The following is a 17,120-nucleotide window of genomic DNA, read 5'->3' as shown; positions in this document are numbered from 1 at the left end:
ATATGTTTGTATATAGCCAGACTTGGGCATGATCCGCAATATCTCTCTGTGTGATCGTGGACTTACCACACCGTTCTGAACACTGAATCCCAGCTGATATTTGGTCTCTGGCCGCTTGATCTTCACCTCGACAACGGGGGCGCAGGGCACCACTGTAAACTTGACGACGGTCTGGTTTTTGGTGTTCTTTATGTACGTCTGGCAGGTGGAGAGCGGCAGGCCGACGAGGCTCAGTCCATTGATGGCGATCAGCTGATCACCGATATTCAGCTGGCCGCAGCGGGCCGCCGCACCGGAGCTCATCAGATTGGCAATGACGACGGTGGGCAGCATGGAACCCCAACCGCTCTCGACAATGACCACGCCGAGAATCTCGCCCTTGGCCTTGGGCACAACGACCTCCTTTTGCAGCTCCTTTTTGGCAAAGATCTCAAGCTCATCGCCGAAGATCTCCTGGCTATTGAGCACCTCCTGGTAGTCCATCTCCTTGACGAATCGATGGTCTTCGATGCCATTGGCCTTGAGGAACTCCATGTAGGCCACCTGGAACGCCTGCCCAATCGACTGGGCAATGAACTGCGCCTCATCGCTCTCGAACACATGACAGATCATCTTGGGCGTACGATTTGGCTTGGGTGCGTCGTCAATGTCCTGCGGCACAAAGCGGCGTCGAGCCATCAGCACCACCAGATCCCCAATGTCCGCTATATAGGAGATTGTGCGCAGCGCATGATCCATCATGATCTCCTTCAAGTCGGTGTTCAGCACCATTATCTTTTCAGTTGATATAAACAGATCCACTTCGGTGCTGGGCTGAACATCGCCATCGGGTGCCTGAAAACGGTTGTGTGGATCGAATTAGTTGGCTGATCGCAGCTCATAAAATGGGTAAGGAAGGGCGGGACTCGTGTGTGGGTTTATTGGCAGGGCTGTTGGCTGTTTGGCTGTTTGGCTGGTGGGTGGGCAAGCATCTCTTTCGGGAAACACAAAAAATGTACAGCGGGGCAAATGTATTTTCAATTCAATTTAATTAAAGGCAAATCAGGCAAATCCGGAGCCGATCAGGGGATAGGTGTGACGGACGACAGTGTGACCAAGTATTTAAATACTATCTTGTCATTCGGCCACACTGCAGAGGTGGTGGGGTGGGGTTGTTGGGCATACAGGTGGGTGGCTGTGTTCTAGTGTTTCAGTTACTTACCAGGGCCTATTGTGGAATATGCGAATTGGTTTTATTTTTTTTTTTTTATATTTTGTTGTGTTTATTTTTTTTTATTTTTTTTTTTTATTTATTTGGTTTTTTTGCATGGCGATACGTGGATTGGTTTAGCGTGGTGGTTGATCGTCGCAGATGCGGAGCAGTTGATGTGGAGGAGGTGAATGCATGAAAAAATATATATATATATAGTAAAGAGTTAATGGCGCTTCTCTTTCTCAGTATTCATTGGCAGAAATGGTTTGGGCGGTAGTGGTGACAGGGGGGGTTCGGGTATCAAATTAAAAATTAGGATCGGTTGGATATCAAAAGTAGCTGAAAATTTAGAACAAAATGCATTAGGCCATGGGCTGGGTGGGACAGCAGCGGGGCCAGAGAGTCGAGAGAGTTTCCAGCCGGTGGGCATATTGCAGAGTTTTTTTAATTTGGTTTTTTTCGATAAATATTTCTAAACAATTTGGAATCGAAGACTCGAGGGAATTGAAAATGAATTACATTAAAATTTGACTTTAGCTAAAGCTAATGACATTAATAGATTAAAATTATATTGAATTGTTCTAAAAGTCCTGATATATTAATAGATCTGCAAGAATACCCACAAAATGTTTTGGCTGATAGGGGAGTCTTAAAACCACTTGGGCCACCCTCTGGCACTGCTCTGTGGCATTTAATGAAAATTAAAAAGAAAAAGAAAACACCCAATGGAGAAAAGAGCAATCGAAGGAGTTTGGAGTTGGATTTTGGGTGTTGAGAACATTACCTTGATACGGGAGACGGCCTCCTCGGCCTGCATCATGCGCGTCGACTTTGTGGGCTGACCCTCGCAGACCAGCTGCGTGGAGCCCAAGTACTTGGCCCTGAAGAGCACGCCCTCGATGAGCACTGCGCCGCCTACAAGACAGATAATCCGATTAGCATTTGGGCTCCAATGCATATCAGGCATTATCAGAGTACATGTTGAGTATACGTTGGTTAGTGTATGTGCTTGGAGTGTGGAGTGTGAAGTGTGGAGTGATGGTGGAGTAACTTAATCCCCATTTTATTTGACACTCTTAGAATCCCATTGAATACCCAGCAGCTATATTATGTGCCCAAAGTGTTGTATACTGACTTCTCCAACTAGTTTATTTATTTGAAAATTATGTCATAAGTAAAGTAATGCTGCGAGGGTCCGGATATCTTGTGCTGCTGTCAGTAAGTCGCAGTCATCAGCTACGAAACTGTCAGTTTTAATATCAATCGGACACAATTCTAATGTTTAAATCCTACAAAATATATTTATATTCGTTGATTTAGATCACTGAGTAAATCGGATATTGAGTGCCGTGCCACCTCTGAGTTTCGCCCCTTTTGTATTTGTTTTGGTTTTGGTTTTTGTTTTGTGTTTTCTTGTTAGTGTTGGAACTTAGTTGCTATTACATAATGAAATTGTATCTTACAAAGTATTGTACACACACACAGACACAGTAAAATGAAGAGTTGAGTTTTGGTTTTTTTTTTGTTTTGGTTTTGGTTTTGGTAGAACGAACGAACGAACGAACGACGCATGCAAAAAATACGCAAATAAATATGCGACAAAAAAAGAGTACAGAGAAATTATATATAAATATATAAGTATATATATATATAGATTAATATTCATATAGTTTATCAATTAAATATTACGATTTACAATGGTGTACGTTGGGCTGCGAATATCGAATGAGTTACTTCAATTCGTTGGCAAAAATACCCCTGCAGGGGGTGAGCACCGAAAGCCTTAAGCCGAAAGCCTGGACCAGCAGGCAGACAATTTCTATGCCAATAACTAGTCTTCAAAGAGTATTAAGTGCTGCATTTTAGCAGTCTTTTGCCTGCACTCAAAAACTGAATTAAGTGGATCGCAGTGGATCTTGAAAATCCATGCGGAAAAACATGACACAATTCCTTCGTTCTTCCAGCATTCTTTTACCAAAGATGGACATAAAAGGCAGCCTCTGCCCAAGCCATTTTGGGTTTATAATTTTCACTATTCCAGCCAAGGAAATTCTTGCTAAAATCGGACAACTACGAGCATGAAAAGCAGCCAAAGAGTATGCTTCGCTATCGGATAAATGTTCGCAGCTTTTGGCTTTTTGGTTCTGCAGGCAACTCTCTGCAGGGGTATTTAAATCAGCGGCAGGGCCGCTTGATGATCGCTTACTTTCTTGAATTTGTTCAGCATAACAACATCAACGAACCACAGACAACAGATCTCAGATTACACAACTGGTGTACACTGTACAGCGCACACAGTGTGGCACATAGTGGATATACAATGGGATACCAAACAATATAGTTGCTAGTACGTGGCTATGGTTATGGGCATGGTTATATATGGTACGTGGAATGCGGAACAGTTCAAACGATGGGCATAAACGTACACCCAACGCATTTACCTTCTTTGCTCTTACTCTTTTTCACTTTTTTCTCGCCGCTGCCGCCCGCAGCCGCTGTTGCTGTTGCTGCCGGCGCCGCTGCCGCTGCTGTTGTTGCTGCCCGCATTGACTGTTGTGGTGACGGCGCCCGGATTGGCGGCCACATTGCTGCCTCCTCCGGTTACTCCGCCTCCGGTCACTGCCGCGCTGCTGATGGTGATGCCTCCATTGAGGCTGCCGCCGTTCTCCGCCTCCAGCTTGATGATGCCAGCGCCACCGTTGACGGAACGTTCAGATCCTCCACCCCACCGCCCCCCATTGCCGGGTCTTTCCATGGGCGGTGCCGTTGCCACCGCTGCAGCCACTGAGGCAGCCCCCACGGCCGAGGCCACCACATCCACAGGGTCGCCGATTGAGCCAGACTGCTGCAGCTGTTGCTGCTGCTGCTGTGCCTGCAACTTGCTGGGCGATTTCTCGCTGTGCTCCGAGGAGCTGCGTGATATGCTGCGCTGGACCATGCCACCGACAAGGTCGAGCAGCTTGCCGCCGCTGCCGGTGGAGCTCTTTGGGGGTATGGGCGGCGGCGGCAGCAGCTCCGGCGTGGAGCTCAGCAGCGCATTGTAGCCGTTGCGCGTCTTCGTGCTGGGCATCTGCTGTTTGGGCGAGATCTTGGAGAGCAGCGAGGAGCGCGGCTTGCGGTCCCAGCTCTTGTTCTCGTCGTAGTAGCCCTGATCGTCCAGCCGCTGGTGTCCCAGCAGCCGGTCCGTCTCCAGATCGGTGTCCACATCGTCCTCGTCCGCACTGTGATTCTTCGAGTGGTTGTCCGAGCCGGACTCGAGCAGCCCCTTGCCAACACCACCGTCCAGGTGCCGGGACAGCCACACGGGTGAGCTAATCACCGGCGAAGGTGATCGCTGTTGCTGCTGTTGTGCCGGAATGAGGCTGCTTCTTTCCGGAATTGGCGGTGGTACTCCGTTGCCATTGGCATTGCCATTGCTGCTGCTGCCGTTGCTAGCCGCACTTCTCGGCTTACTGGGCCCAGACCCAGTCCCAGTCCCAGTCCCAGATGGGGTGGTGGGCGAGCTGCGCTGCAGCGTGGAGCTGATGGCCGCCGCCAGGGGCGTGTGCTTGCTGCTCGGCTGCAGCAGATCAATGTCTGCGGCGCTGCTGCTATTGGGCTTGCGATGCGGCGCCGGAGCCGGTGGCGGCGGCGTCATCTGCACCGTGTCCGGCCGATGGAAAACACCTGCAGCAAAAAGATACAAACAAAATTAGTAGTAGAGCCATCTATGGGGTGGGGTGGTGTGGTGTGGAGTGGTCACACTTACTGATCGAATAGAGCGAGTCCAGGTCGGGATCGATGTTCTTGAACACTTTGTTCTGGCTGTGGCTCTGCGTCTGGCTGGGACTCTGGCCGAGCAGCTCCCGGGGCTGTGGCATGGGCGGTGGCTGCTTGGCATGGCCGTTGCTGGGACTGGGACTGCTGACGGGGTGGCCCCCCTGGCCCCCCTGGCCGCCATTGCTGTCCGTGGTGGAGGCGGTGGTCAGGTTGTGCATGCTATTGAGGCTGTTGTTGGTGGACAGGCGCTTCATGTCCATCAGCATGGAGATGCCGCCGCTGCCACCGATGCTGGTGCTGGCACTCAGGCTGTTGGGGCACTGCTGTCCCTGTACCTGACCCTGACCCCCCTGCACGCCGGCCAGCTGCAGATTCTTGTTGTTGTTGTTCTCGGTGTCGCTGGTGTGGCCCGAGGAGAGGCCATCCTCCAGCACGGGCATGGCCGAGGCATAGTACTTGGCGTAGTTCGAGCACGAGGTGGACACGCCGCCGCCGTTCATCTCCCCAGAGAGACCTGAAAATCGAACAGAGAGAACAGAGAGAGAGAGAGGTATGGAATCGCCCAGCCCACATGGCGACTGCTGTAAGCTCTACTCACTGTCCAGATCGCCACAGTTGGAGTCGTAGTCGGTGGTCTCCGGCGAGTAGCGGTAGTTGTGGCCACCGGCAGGGCCCACGCCCACGCCCCCGCCCCCGCCCACGCTCTGGCCGAGCCCACTGCCGCTGCCGGTGCTCAGCAGTTGGTTGTGATTGAGGCCATCCTGTTCGCCGTCCCGCTCGCCGCTGCTTCGGCTGGCGGAGTCGAGGAAGAAGTCAAAGTCCCGCATCAGTGGGCTGCCGCTGCTGTAGTTGGGCCTACGTGCCACGCCCACGCCCACGGGCATGGGCTGACCTCTGCAGCTGCAACTGCAACTGCATCTGCAGCTGCGGCTGAGCGTATCCGCCGTAGACATGACGCTCCGCCTCTCTGGTCAGATCTGAGCAGGGGCCTGGCTGCTGCTGATAGTCCTCGTCATGCTCCGGGTCCTGCGCAACGGCTTCGTCCTCGTCCTCTGCCTCATCGTTCTCCTCATCGTCGCCATCGCCGTCGTCATCCTCGTCCTCATCCTCCTCCTCGACCAGCTCCTCCTCGTCGCGCTCAAAGTTGCTGTGGAACTCGTACTGGATGTCCTGCGGAGGGCAAGACACATAAAAGATCAACTTACAGATTCGGGTAAACGGAATTTATTCTCCCAAGTCGGGGGACAAATAATATTGGGGGATCAAGGTTGGGGCATGCGAACGTCCTTCCCCTTCAGAATCAGCGGCGGCTCTGTGAACGACATTGTGGTACGCGGCTTGATGGACGGATGCCACTCGACCCTGGCCGGATAGACAATGATCCAGGCGCGCTCCTCGTGCAGCAGCACCTCGAAGTGATGGTGATTGGCCATGACGACGTGCGGCTGGCGGGCCGCGAAGTACTGCTCGATGGGCGCCAGCGGCACCGCATGGCAGTTGAGGTACACCGTCCGGATGACCGGCAGCTGGAGGGCCACCTCGTAGATGTCGCACATCTTGCCGCCCCAGATGGCCGCACTGGCGAAGCTCAGCCGCTCCCTGGCCACCACCTGGGGCAGCTCGAGGGCATGCCGAAAGGTGTGCAGCGTCACCACAGTGCTGGGATGCTTCATGCTAAAGAAGCTCTGATCGAAGCCGCACACGAGCACCGGCGAGCCGCGGGCCAGCTTGCTCTGGAAGCCAATCTTGTCGGTCTGCTGCAGGCCCACCGTCTCCGCGCGCAGACAGCCAATGGTGCGCAGTGCCCGCGCATAGTAGTCGTGGCTCTGCACCTGGGTGTGCAGCATTTCCAGCGACTGGCAGACCTTCTCCTGGAAGGCCGAGCGCATCGTCTCGTGCACGCAGACGGCCGCCACAGTGCGGGGCGCGAGCGGCTGCTTGAGGGTGCGCAGCAGCGGCTCTATGGCCTTCTCCAGATTGGCCTTGGGGCAAATGATGAGCAGCGTGGGCTGCAGCCAGGCCAGATCGCTGCCATCGCCAGGGAAGTCCGGCTGGCGCCAAGTGTACGGCACGCGGGGCATTTTTCAAATTTCAAACTCTAGAATTTAACGCAAACTCAATTGGGGTGGGGGGCTGAACAAGTTGTAGAGAGTGAAGTAGAGATCGCAGTTTACTTATACAAAAGTACAGGACAGGTACAGGACTGTGGCAGGACTGGGACAGGCAGTTGCTTGAGTGCAGCCCTGAGGAGTACTCACAATGCTGTCCACATCGCTGCCGTTCTCCATGATGGGCTGCTCGTCGGTCGAGGGGCACTTGAAGAACTCCTCTAGCACTTTGCGCGTCTCCGAGAACTCGTAGAGGTAATCAAATGTCGATGATTTTGTGTGTAGACTCAGTGGTCCAACACCCACACCCACACCCACACCAAGTCCTACTCCAGCTCCTGCTGCTCCTCCTGCTGCTGCTGCTGCTGTTGTTGAGCAGCAGGCTGTCGGTGGTGCTGTGGCTGCTGTGTGCATTGGTGGCGTGGCCGTTGCCGATCTGCTGACTGCCAGGGCCTCATTGGCCAGGGCCAGGGCCACCGCTTCCGGCGTGGTCAGATCGGATATGGTGCCAATTTCGGACACATCGTTGCTGGTGTCCTCCGCATTGGTGTCGCTGCCCACCGGCTGTTGCAGTTGAAGTTTGTTGTTGCTGTGGTTGCTCATCATGCTCGTGTTCGTGTTGTGCTGTGGTGCCACATGCTGCGGCGGCTGTGGGGAGCAGCTGCGTGGCTCGCGATGAGGCGGCGAAAGGATGCGCTGCAAGAGGCAAAGGTTTGACTCAAATGTTAAGTAAAAAAAGCCGGAAGGGGGCATGGGCATACCTGTGGGAAACCCGGGCGCACGGGATAGGCCTGCAATGGCTGCGGTGCCTGCGAGTGATTCTGAATGTGATTCTGGGTCTGGGTCTGTGTCTGGGTCTGGGCCAGAGCGGCAAGGGCTGCCCGGGCCGCTGTCTTTTGCAGCGTGCTGGCTGTTGAGCTCAACGGTGGCACAGCGGCCATGGGAAGCTGTGAGTGAGCCTGCTGCGGTGCTGCTGCTGTTGCTGCGTTGCTGCTGTTGCTGCTGCTGCTGCTGCTGTTGCTGCTGCTGTTGCTGTTGCTGCTGCTGGTGGTTCGCTTTCGTCCGCTGCTGAGGCTGAGGCCGCTGCTGCTGCAGTCACTGCACCCCAGCCACCAATGCGACGTGGAGAGCCCTCGTATTCTATTTGGGAGGGGGGGCAGAGACAAATCATATTAGAATGGGAGTGAGAGAGTCGTGCCGTGCTTGCTGTCGCACCTATAATGCCGTGACGCGACTCCACGGCCAGCGTGTAGTTGCGCTCCAGTTGCCAGGCATCCAGCTTGTGCTCCCGATACAGGGCCGCCTCCTCAAGGCTCCTCAGGCCGGACTGCAGTTGCAGCTGCAACTGCGACTGTGGCATCGTCAGGGTCTTCTCAATGAGCTTGCTGGCATGCTTGCAGCCCTCCTCGCTCACATTCGCTTCGGTCGTCACACGCAGATCTGCAAGGCACAAACCGCATGAGTGGCTGAGTGGCTGAGTGGCTATGAGGTGAGGGGGCGACGAATCGGGCAATGGTAATGGAAAGTGGCAATTGGCAATGCTAATGGATGAGTAATGATTGAGGTGGTGCCCTCCCCAACACCCACCACGGTGGTGGGGCAGAACAGATATCAGCCCGCTTGCTTGGCATTCCAATTAATTGCAATCAATTAAATTCCACTTTGGAGCATTTCCTACTGCTCTGCTTTGTCCCGTGTCCCGGTCCCGTTCCCCCTTTGACCATTTGTGCTCCATTTGTTCATGTTTGCCGTACACTTCATTACGCTTGATTTGCAATTCAATTACCCGGACCCCGAACACGGACCCCGAACATCAATGGCTCTGGCTATTCAGCCAGTCGGAAGCGATTCACATGCTGCCCTAAAATGGTTGAGAGCATGGCCTCCGGCATCGGACATTGGGCACTCAACCGCTCTCTGCCTGAGAGCTCTTCAGGCGGCAAATGTGGTGGCCCAGAGTACGGCGGACTGGACCCATACACCTTCACCTACTCCAGCGGAGTCTGTCTGCCCACTGAATACTATGTGGCTTAATACTTACGCTGCCAGCTCTCGCCGGGATCTGCCGATCCGTACAATGCCTCATTGCCTGTGGCGCTGCCATTCACCAGACGATGATCGCGTTCCCTTTCCCTTTCACGTTCCCTCTCCTCGCCGTGTCCATGTCGCTTGCGCTGCTGCTGCTGCTGCCCCGCCAAGTGGGTCATGTGGTTTTCCCGTGCCGCCTGCACCTCCTGCTCCAGCAACAGGTGCTCCCTTTCCCGCTCTCGCTCCTCGCGCATCCTCAGTTTGCGCTGCTCCCGCGGCTCCCAGTCGCCGGCCCCATGCTGGTCCAGCGAGGATTTGCTACCGTACAGATAGTGGCTGGCCAGTGGGGTCAGTCCGTCCGCACAGGCATTGTTTACGGATTGCTGCGGCTGCTGCGGCTGTTGCTGCTGCTGCTGGGGTACCGTGTAGCTGCGGCTGATCGGGCTCCGTCCAACCCGTAGGATGTGCGCTGGCGGCTGCTGCTGCGTTGCCTGTCGCTGGGCCAAGCCGTACAGCTGTGTGGCCATCTGCTCCCGCTGTTGGTGGTATGCCCGCCGGGCAGAGGCTTGAAGATGTTGCTGCTGTTGATGCTGCTGCTGCTGCTCCTCAGCGTATTCCGTGGGAGAGTGCAGCAGGGAGCTGGCACGCATGGGAGCTGCATCCCAGTAGTTCTCCTTGATGAAGGGATTCTGGCTCTGGCTCTGGCTCTGTGCCTGGATATTCGGGGTATTGCCATTGCTGGCAGTTCCGTTCACGTTGCTGCCGCCGCCGTTGTGCAGTGGCTGCTGCCTGCTGCTGCTGCTGATGGCGCTGGCACTGGCGCTGGTGGGCAGGCCTGTGCTCCGTTTGCGCGGCATCTCGGGGTAGTTGGTGCTCTGGCCCCGTCTGCTGTCGCCCGTGTGGTAGTAGAATGAGGCCGGATAGCCTGCCGCCAGTACGGTCTCGTCTACTTCCTCCTCCTCTTCAGCTCCGGCACGCGCTCCACCAGCAGCAACGCCAGATCCTCCGTCCTTGGATGCGTGCGATCCCTCTGGCTCGCCCTCGACTGGAAGTGCAGCGGAGCTGTGCAGCAGCGGCGGTGGCGGCGGTGTGGGCGGCGTCAGTGGGGCGCACAGGAACGGATTTGTGGATATGCGCGGCGTCACCGAGGAGAGCGACTCCGAGGAGTGTGACGAGGCCGAGTGCGGCGGCGGCGACTGTGTTATGATGTTCACGCTCTTGTAGTAGCTGGGCGTGGTGCTGGTGGGCGTGGCAGCGGGATCCGTGGTCGTAGTGACTGCTACAGTGGTGGGGCTGCTGCTTCTGTTAAGATTTACATCCGTGTGGAGCTCATGTCGCTGCTGCTGCTGCTGCTGCTGCTGCTGCTGTTGCTGCAGCTGTGAATGATGATGCTGCTGTGGATGATGATGCAGCTGCTGCTTGGGCCGGCACTTTGGGAAGAGCAGGCTGATCTGATCGTTGATCGAAGGAGAGGGCTGCTGCTGTTGCTGCTGTGGATAGCTGCTGCTGCTGTTGCCGTCGCAGTCGTGCTCCAGACCGTTCAGCGCATAGAAGCTGCGCGACTGGTTGCTGGCGGTTGCTGCTGCAAGTGATCCTGCTGGCCCCCCTGTGGAAGCTGTGGCGTGTGGCGGCAGTCGCTCGTAGGGCAACTGTTGCTGTTGCTGCTGCTGTTGCAGTTGCTGATGTTGCTGCTGTTGCTGCTGCTGCTGCTGCTGGTGGTGATGATGGTGGTGGTGATGATGATTATTGCTACTAGTTGTTTGTCCAGCAGCCAATGTTGTCAATGTTGTGCTGACCATTATTGTTGCCAATAAACTGTAACCAGAGAGAGAGACAGACAGAGAGAGTGAGTAAGAGACAGAGAGTGGGCTGGAGTGGGCGTCAGAGTTGGGGGGAGCATTGGGGGCCATGTTACGCCTCCTGATGGCAGTTGTTTTAATAAATGCAGGCACAATGTCAACCTTTGTCATGTCCGAGCGGCACCAGGCCGTGACAGTAACGAGTTCTGTCGCGACTGCTGCCTGCCCATGCCTCTGCCCCTGCCCACGCCCTGGCATGAGCATGGGCTTGGGTCGTATGGGCGAGGGTCGTATTGGCAGGACAAGCTGTACAGAAACATGCGCCAGTTATAAGACAGGCAAATATTTAATTGTCCTGACCAAAACGGAATGCGAAACACGAGTCCCCCCAGCCCACGTGGCAGTGGCAGTGGCAACGGCAACGGCAGCCAATCAATGTCATTGAGAGCGTTTGCTGACGGCTTGCCTCCATTGTCGGCGCGCAATTGCAATGGCCAACCATTTATCGGACTTAATTTGCTTAATTCGCAGGGGAGGAAGTTCTTTTTCCTGCCGGTGGTATGCCAATTAAGAAGCGTTGAGGCTCTTTCATGGTGTGGAACTTAATAAAAGGCATAATACATGTATTTCTAATGTGGAACCTATGTGGAGCATATGTGGAGCCTATGTAAACCTATTTGGAATCGATGTGGAATCGATGTTGAACACATGCTATATGGAACATATGTGGAACCTATGTGTAACTTATATGGACTCTGACAGAAATAGGTTATTTCCTCTAGGAGTATGTCACTGATGCTAGTGTTAAATCGACTGGGGTATAATAGTGTGGAACGTGTGTGGACTGTGAGTGGATCCCAAGTGGCAAGCAACAGAAATGTGCGTATAATTTGCCAGAGAGGCTGGCGTGGATGCTGCGTGGATGGTATGTGGACTGTGAGTGGATGCCAAGTTGCCGCTTCAGGAAATATGTTTGGATCGTATGTGGACCCAAAATAGCCTCACATTAAATCGCCTTAAAGCTAGAACAGCTCTCTATGGCGCATTCCCCCCCTGCGGGGCTCACCCACTGTACTCCATTGCATTCCATTCCGATCCAGCAGTCCCGCTACCACCATTTCATTCCCCTCTGCAACACGACGTACCCATGCGAGTATTCCATTCCCATGCCCCCCGCCACCACCCTCCCCGCGTTATGCTAATGCGTGCGGTGTGTAATATGTGTGTTTGCCTGGGGCTTAAAATATTTTCTCAACAATCAAACTAAAAATTTCGAAAAGGATTAACAGCAACAACAACAACGCAGAGTTGGGGAAAAAAGCACCAAAAGTACGACCAAAACGAACAAACAAACAACAACAAAAACAGAATGAAAACCTAGGGAAAACACCATAGAAAAAATACCCACAAGGCACAAGGCACAAGGCACAAGGCACAAGGCACCAGGCACAACACACACATTCAGCGTGGCTGGGTGGCTGGGTGGCTGTGTGGCTGCTGGGTGGCTACTGGGTGGCTGCTGGGTGGCTGCTGGGTGGGGGGCTGTTGTATGGTTATCCCCAAAAGTGAGCAGAGCTTCGCTCCGTCCGTAGATGGAGATATCCGCATGTGAGCGTTGTTGTGCGTCCCGCAACGCTTTGTGCAGTCGCATGGAAAATATGTTTTCGTTTTCTGGAATGCCACAAAAACGAATGGGGGCAGGTGCAGGAGGAGCGTTCGTGTGCGGCGCACGCTTCGCTTGGCATTAAGATGGAGCCAGCTGATGGTGGGTAGGGAGGGGGGAGGGTGACGGGGCAGCCTGAGAGCTGCACAGCCAAAATCTACACAAGAGCTAACAAGGTATAACAGCAGCACCGACAGCAGCAAAATGGAGCAGCATTTTCTTTACGGGCTATGCCCGACACGAGCACGGCTATCTGGGCAAACATTTTCATTGCTTGACATTTATGGGTGGCCTCTGGTGGGTGGCAGATCGGAGTGGAGGATGGGCTGCCACAGCCATAGCCATCACTCTGCCACTTCATCCATCTTTGTAGCTGCTCTTCGCATCAACATCAATCTGTCGCCTCAAATCCGTTGGCTGTTCAGCCCCCTCCAGTCCCAGTCCCAGTCCCAGCCCCAGTTCCTATTCCTAGTTTGTTGCTTGTCGTGACTTTGCTCCTCTCTCTCTCTGTCTGTCTGTCTGTCTGTTTGGGTGTGGGGAACTGATGTGTTTTTGGTCTTTAGTCCTGTCCTGTCCTGTTCTGTTCTATGGATCCTGTCCTGTCATGTTGGGTATTTTTGGCTGTGCCAAAGCCTTGAAATTTGATGCTTTAGCTTTGCTTAAGCAGACTCTGACAGCCTGTGAAAGGATTGGGATTGCCGTTCCTTTGATTTACAGGGCGCCCCTTCAACACCATCCACTCTCACTCTCTCTCTGTCAGCGGGATCATACGTTCAGGATATATGTACTCGCACACACACAGAGTTCGGCCTGATGTCTTCTTTTTGTCTGCCAGCAATGTCAAGTGCGACTCATAAAAATTTCATAAATTTCTCTCCTTGCGGAACGATGCCACGCACCCAGCCATAGAGACACATCCTGGGTCCTAGAGCCGCCAGCTGCATAATTAAGTTAACAGCACGAGGAACGGATCTGCTATCTACTCCAGCTCCAGCTCCAACTCCGACCACCACGACTACGGGCCTCAGCACTCGCATATGCATTTCGGTGGTGGGGGGCGTATAGCTGGCGCGTCCTTGGAGTTTTATTAGCTTAATGTCTGCTTAAACGCTGCCCCGCCCGGGCTGCTCTTTAAATATTTAAAATTAATTTCAACCTGTGCACATCCCCCCCATCGTCTCTTGCCCTGCCTCTGGCCGTTGCACTTTGTGCTCCAGCAATGAGTCCGACGCAAAATCAAAATCAAAATCAATTGCCAGTGTCAGGGCCCACGAGTTTGCACCTGATGTTGACGCAACGTCGACGCCGCCACTGGCCAAAGAACGGGTGTTGGGGCATGGATGCATGGCCAATGGCTTGGGTTTGGGTTTGGGCAGCAAAGTGGTGGGTGGTGATGGGCGGTGCCTGGTTTAATGCGGTCTTAGGGCTGATATCGTCACTATGGCCACATTGCGGCAGGACAACGACGTGGGCAATGGCTTAGATGCAATTACCTCTGCCCATGATGGCATTAATTATGCAAAACAACTAACGGGGCAGGGAGCGGGCAGGCAGCTGGCAGCTGGCAGTGAGCGAGAGAGAGAGCTGCCCCAAGGCACGCGAGGGCAGGGCAGCTCCACCATGTGTGGGTGAGTGGTTTGACTTCCTGGCAATTGCATGTGCAGCGTGCCACGTAAATAAAACTGGCAATTTATTTCAACCTAAATGTTTAGCAATTATTTTCTTGATATTTTCCTGCCAGTCACAGGGAAAGCGAGAACAGTAAGTTGGAGAGGGAGAGAGTAAGGCAGGCGTACCTATTTTCTGTCTGCCCCATTGAATGCTCTGCAATTTCCCCTTTTGCCATCGCAGTCGCAATCCCATCCATCATTTCTATAGGATAATTTTAAGCACACGCCAGAGTTTAGTTAATATTCCCGCCACTCTTTGCACTGCTCTTCAATTGAGGCAGCAAAAGCTTTTTGCTTTTTGCTTTTGCTTTCACGGTGAGCACTGTTGAAGGATTATTTCAATTATGGCCAAGAGATTTACTGGCACACATCGACAGTGGCTGGCTGTGGGGATTAGAGGGGCAAAGAAGTCCCTCGTTAAGCACTTGTGTGTGGGCATAATGTAATTTAAATACTTTGAATACAAATTTAAATTCGAGAATAATAATATTCTGAGCCTATAATCTTCTGAGGAGTTTTCACTGAAAAACAAAGCCAAAAATAAATGCGAATTGATCTGTTATATTGATTGATCTCGCTGCTAGCTACAGGGGGATGCACTGCCCATCCGATGACCATCAGAAAAGCAGCAGAGCAGCAGAAGAGGCCAAGATCTGGGCAAGACCTAAGAATGCATCACTTCCGTCTCAGGTGATGGTCAGAGGATCGCTACTCTCACTGGCAGAGCCGCCTCTCAGAGCCAGAGACGGGGCTGAAGCGAAGCAATCGATTGCCGAATCGATTAACCTTTTGCACAGTGGAAACGCTGAAGCCGTAGGCTTATCTGCATATTTGTATGTTATTCGCATGCTGCTAATACCCTCTGAAAGGGTATCCAACGCAGGGCAACGGGGCGGGCGAATCCCCGTGAATTTTTGTTCCAATGGGATGGCCGGAGAACGTCAGGCAAAGCGCCGCATGACAAAGGCACACAACGATAAAGGAAAGTCAGTGCGGCATGGAATGGAATAGAAAGAGAGCGAAATAGCGAAGCGAAACGAAACGAAACAAAGTGAAAGCGAAAAGTGTAATGAAAAGTGAAAGTGACTAAGATGTTTGTCGTTGCTGCTGTTGCTGCTGTTGCTGCTGCTGCTGTTGGTGGTGGTGCGGTTGGGCCTTCGCCTTGCCATCGTTCCATCAGCAGGATGAGCAGAGAACGAGGATGAAAATAAGTATGAGAATGAGCACTATGATGACGACGACGACGACGTGGGCCAGTAGTAACGTTTCACAAGAACAACGACAACGACAACAGCAACAGCAATAACGGTGGAATTGTAACGTTTGCCAAATGAAAATGGCGACACGCAAAATGGAGCGACTGCGAGGAGATGAGGACGAAGATGGCAAACGAGGGGCACAACAAACATGACAAACAGCAACAAAACAAAGCAAAACCCACACAACCCGCGGTGTGGTGTGCGGTGTGTGCCACCAAAGTTTGCCAAAGAGAGAACTTGAGGGGAAATAGGTGTAGGAATGAGAAGTGAAAGAAAATCTTCCAGAATGTTCAGAGAGTGAATTTCTTATGAAAATGACTTGAGACTCGAATGAAGCATACGAAAGAGTGGACAGAGTACTCTACACTGGGATAGTTCTGGATTTTTGGATAGATGAATGATGAGCCACGCGGATGGGGCTAAAACATTCGAGTTGTCTACTTACAGGATAGAATAAAAAACACTCATCAATTAATCCATCTAGGCCGATCTAGGTGGAGAATTCCATTGATTACAATTCATTCCAATGAAAGTCGTTTCTGAGGGCCGCAAAAAGGGAACAAATGAGAGTTGCACGCAACAGAACAGAGTTGCTCCATGTGACTTCAAGGCAGTGTTCGACACGCACACATTCACATGTTCTGCAGTGCGTTTGTGTGCGTATACAGCAGCAAAAGGGAACATTGTATTGCTGCCAAACACTGGAATACAGGTGCACGTGAGCGGCAGCGCCTTTTCCTCTACACATTAGATGGGCCCATGCCGACCCCTGCTTTAATCCTATCTATACAATTTTTCAAGTTTCAGAAGTGTTGGGACAGCCCCCCCCCCTCCCCTTTCCTTTTCCAAGCCAAATAAAAAAACATACAAATCAAATTTGTTATATGGCTTGTGCACACACACACACACACACACACACTCGACGGTTGAGTGACTGGCTGAAATGTTTTGCACTGACTAACTGACTGACTGACTCATGCCAGGTAAAGTTGAGATTGGATTCAGTTTGGGTTTTTGTGTGTGTGTGTGTGTGTGTGTGTGTGTGTGTGTGGCTGTGAATGGGTGTCACAGTCGCACAGCAAAATGTGTTGCTTACGGGCCTAAGCATCCATTAATAAAATCAGTTCAGCATAAATTACAACTGACAGCAAGCGACGGTGTGCTCAGCTCCATTCGTTTTACGGATTTAAAGAGAGTGGATAGGGCAGGGGATAGGTGGTGGGTGGGGGTTGGGGGTTGGGGGAGAGCTCTCTGACTCGAGTCGCCTTTAATCGATTGAGTATATCATGCAGCCCCAAAAATGGAAACCCTCCAGCAATGCGAATATCTTTAAGCGGCTTAAGAGTCCCATCACATCCCATTTTTTTTTTTTTTTTTTTTTTTTTACCACTTTTCTATGCCTTTTGATTTTCAGACAGAAGAAGTCACTTCCGAATATATATATATATATATATATATCACACACTCTTCCCTTCTATCGGGCGGTCTATTTTGAATAAATATCCATGGCAGTCCATGGGTAATATTTGAGCTATTCAAATGGGTCTCCCAAAGCAACTTTGACTTGTTATAAATTATGCTGTGAATGGATCGTTAAAGTTAGCTTCCAACTTGATGCTAATATTATTTGGACCATGTTTTG

General features: G+C 52.5%; 2 protein-coding genes across 2 annotated transcripts in view; both read right to left on the bottom strand.

Moving 5' to 3' along the window:
* The window catches only part of LOC111066338, an 81,600-nt gene that overhangs the window by 350 nt on the left and 64,130 nt on the right, over nt 1-17,120 (bottom strand). Inside the window, 13 exon segments of the mRNA XM_041591937.1 lie at nt 67-834; nt 1,202-1,207; nt 1,977-2,107; nt 3,634-3,688; nt 3,690-4,858; nt 4,941-5,465; nt 5,550-5,794; nt 5,826-6,121; nt 7,210-7,755; nt 7,821-8,021; nt 8,066-8,199; nt 8,275-8,499; nt 9,101-10,902. Of these exon segments, the coding sequence (XP_041447871.1) occupies nt 67-834; nt 1,202-1,207; nt 1,977-2,107; nt 3,634-3,688; nt 3,690-4,858; nt 4,941-5,465; nt 5,550-5,794; nt 5,826-6,121; nt 7,210-7,755; nt 7,821-8,021; nt 8,066-8,199; nt 8,275-8,499; nt 9,101-10,886 (6,087 nt within the window). The 5' untranslated portion in view covers nt 10,887-10,902.
* Nucleotides 6,141-7,102, bottom strand: LOC111066327. The gene has a single exon (XM_022354840.2). The coding sequence runs from the start codon at nt 7,030-7,032 to the stop codon at nt 6,214-6,216; it is 819 nt and encodes a 272-aa protein (XP_022210532.2). The 5' UTR covers nt 7,033-7,102; the 3' UTR covers nt 6,141-6,213.

This window comes from Drosophila obscura, unplaced genomic scaffold (assembly GCF_018151105.1).
Source record: "Drosophila obscura isolate BZ-5 IFL unplaced genomic scaffold, ASM1815110v1 contig_165, whole genome shotgun sequence".
Lineage (NCBI taxonomy): Eukaryota > Metazoa > Arthropoda > Insecta > Diptera > Drosophilidae > Drosophila > Drosophila obscura.
This window is presented reverse-complemented; position numbering and strand designations above follow the sequence as displayed.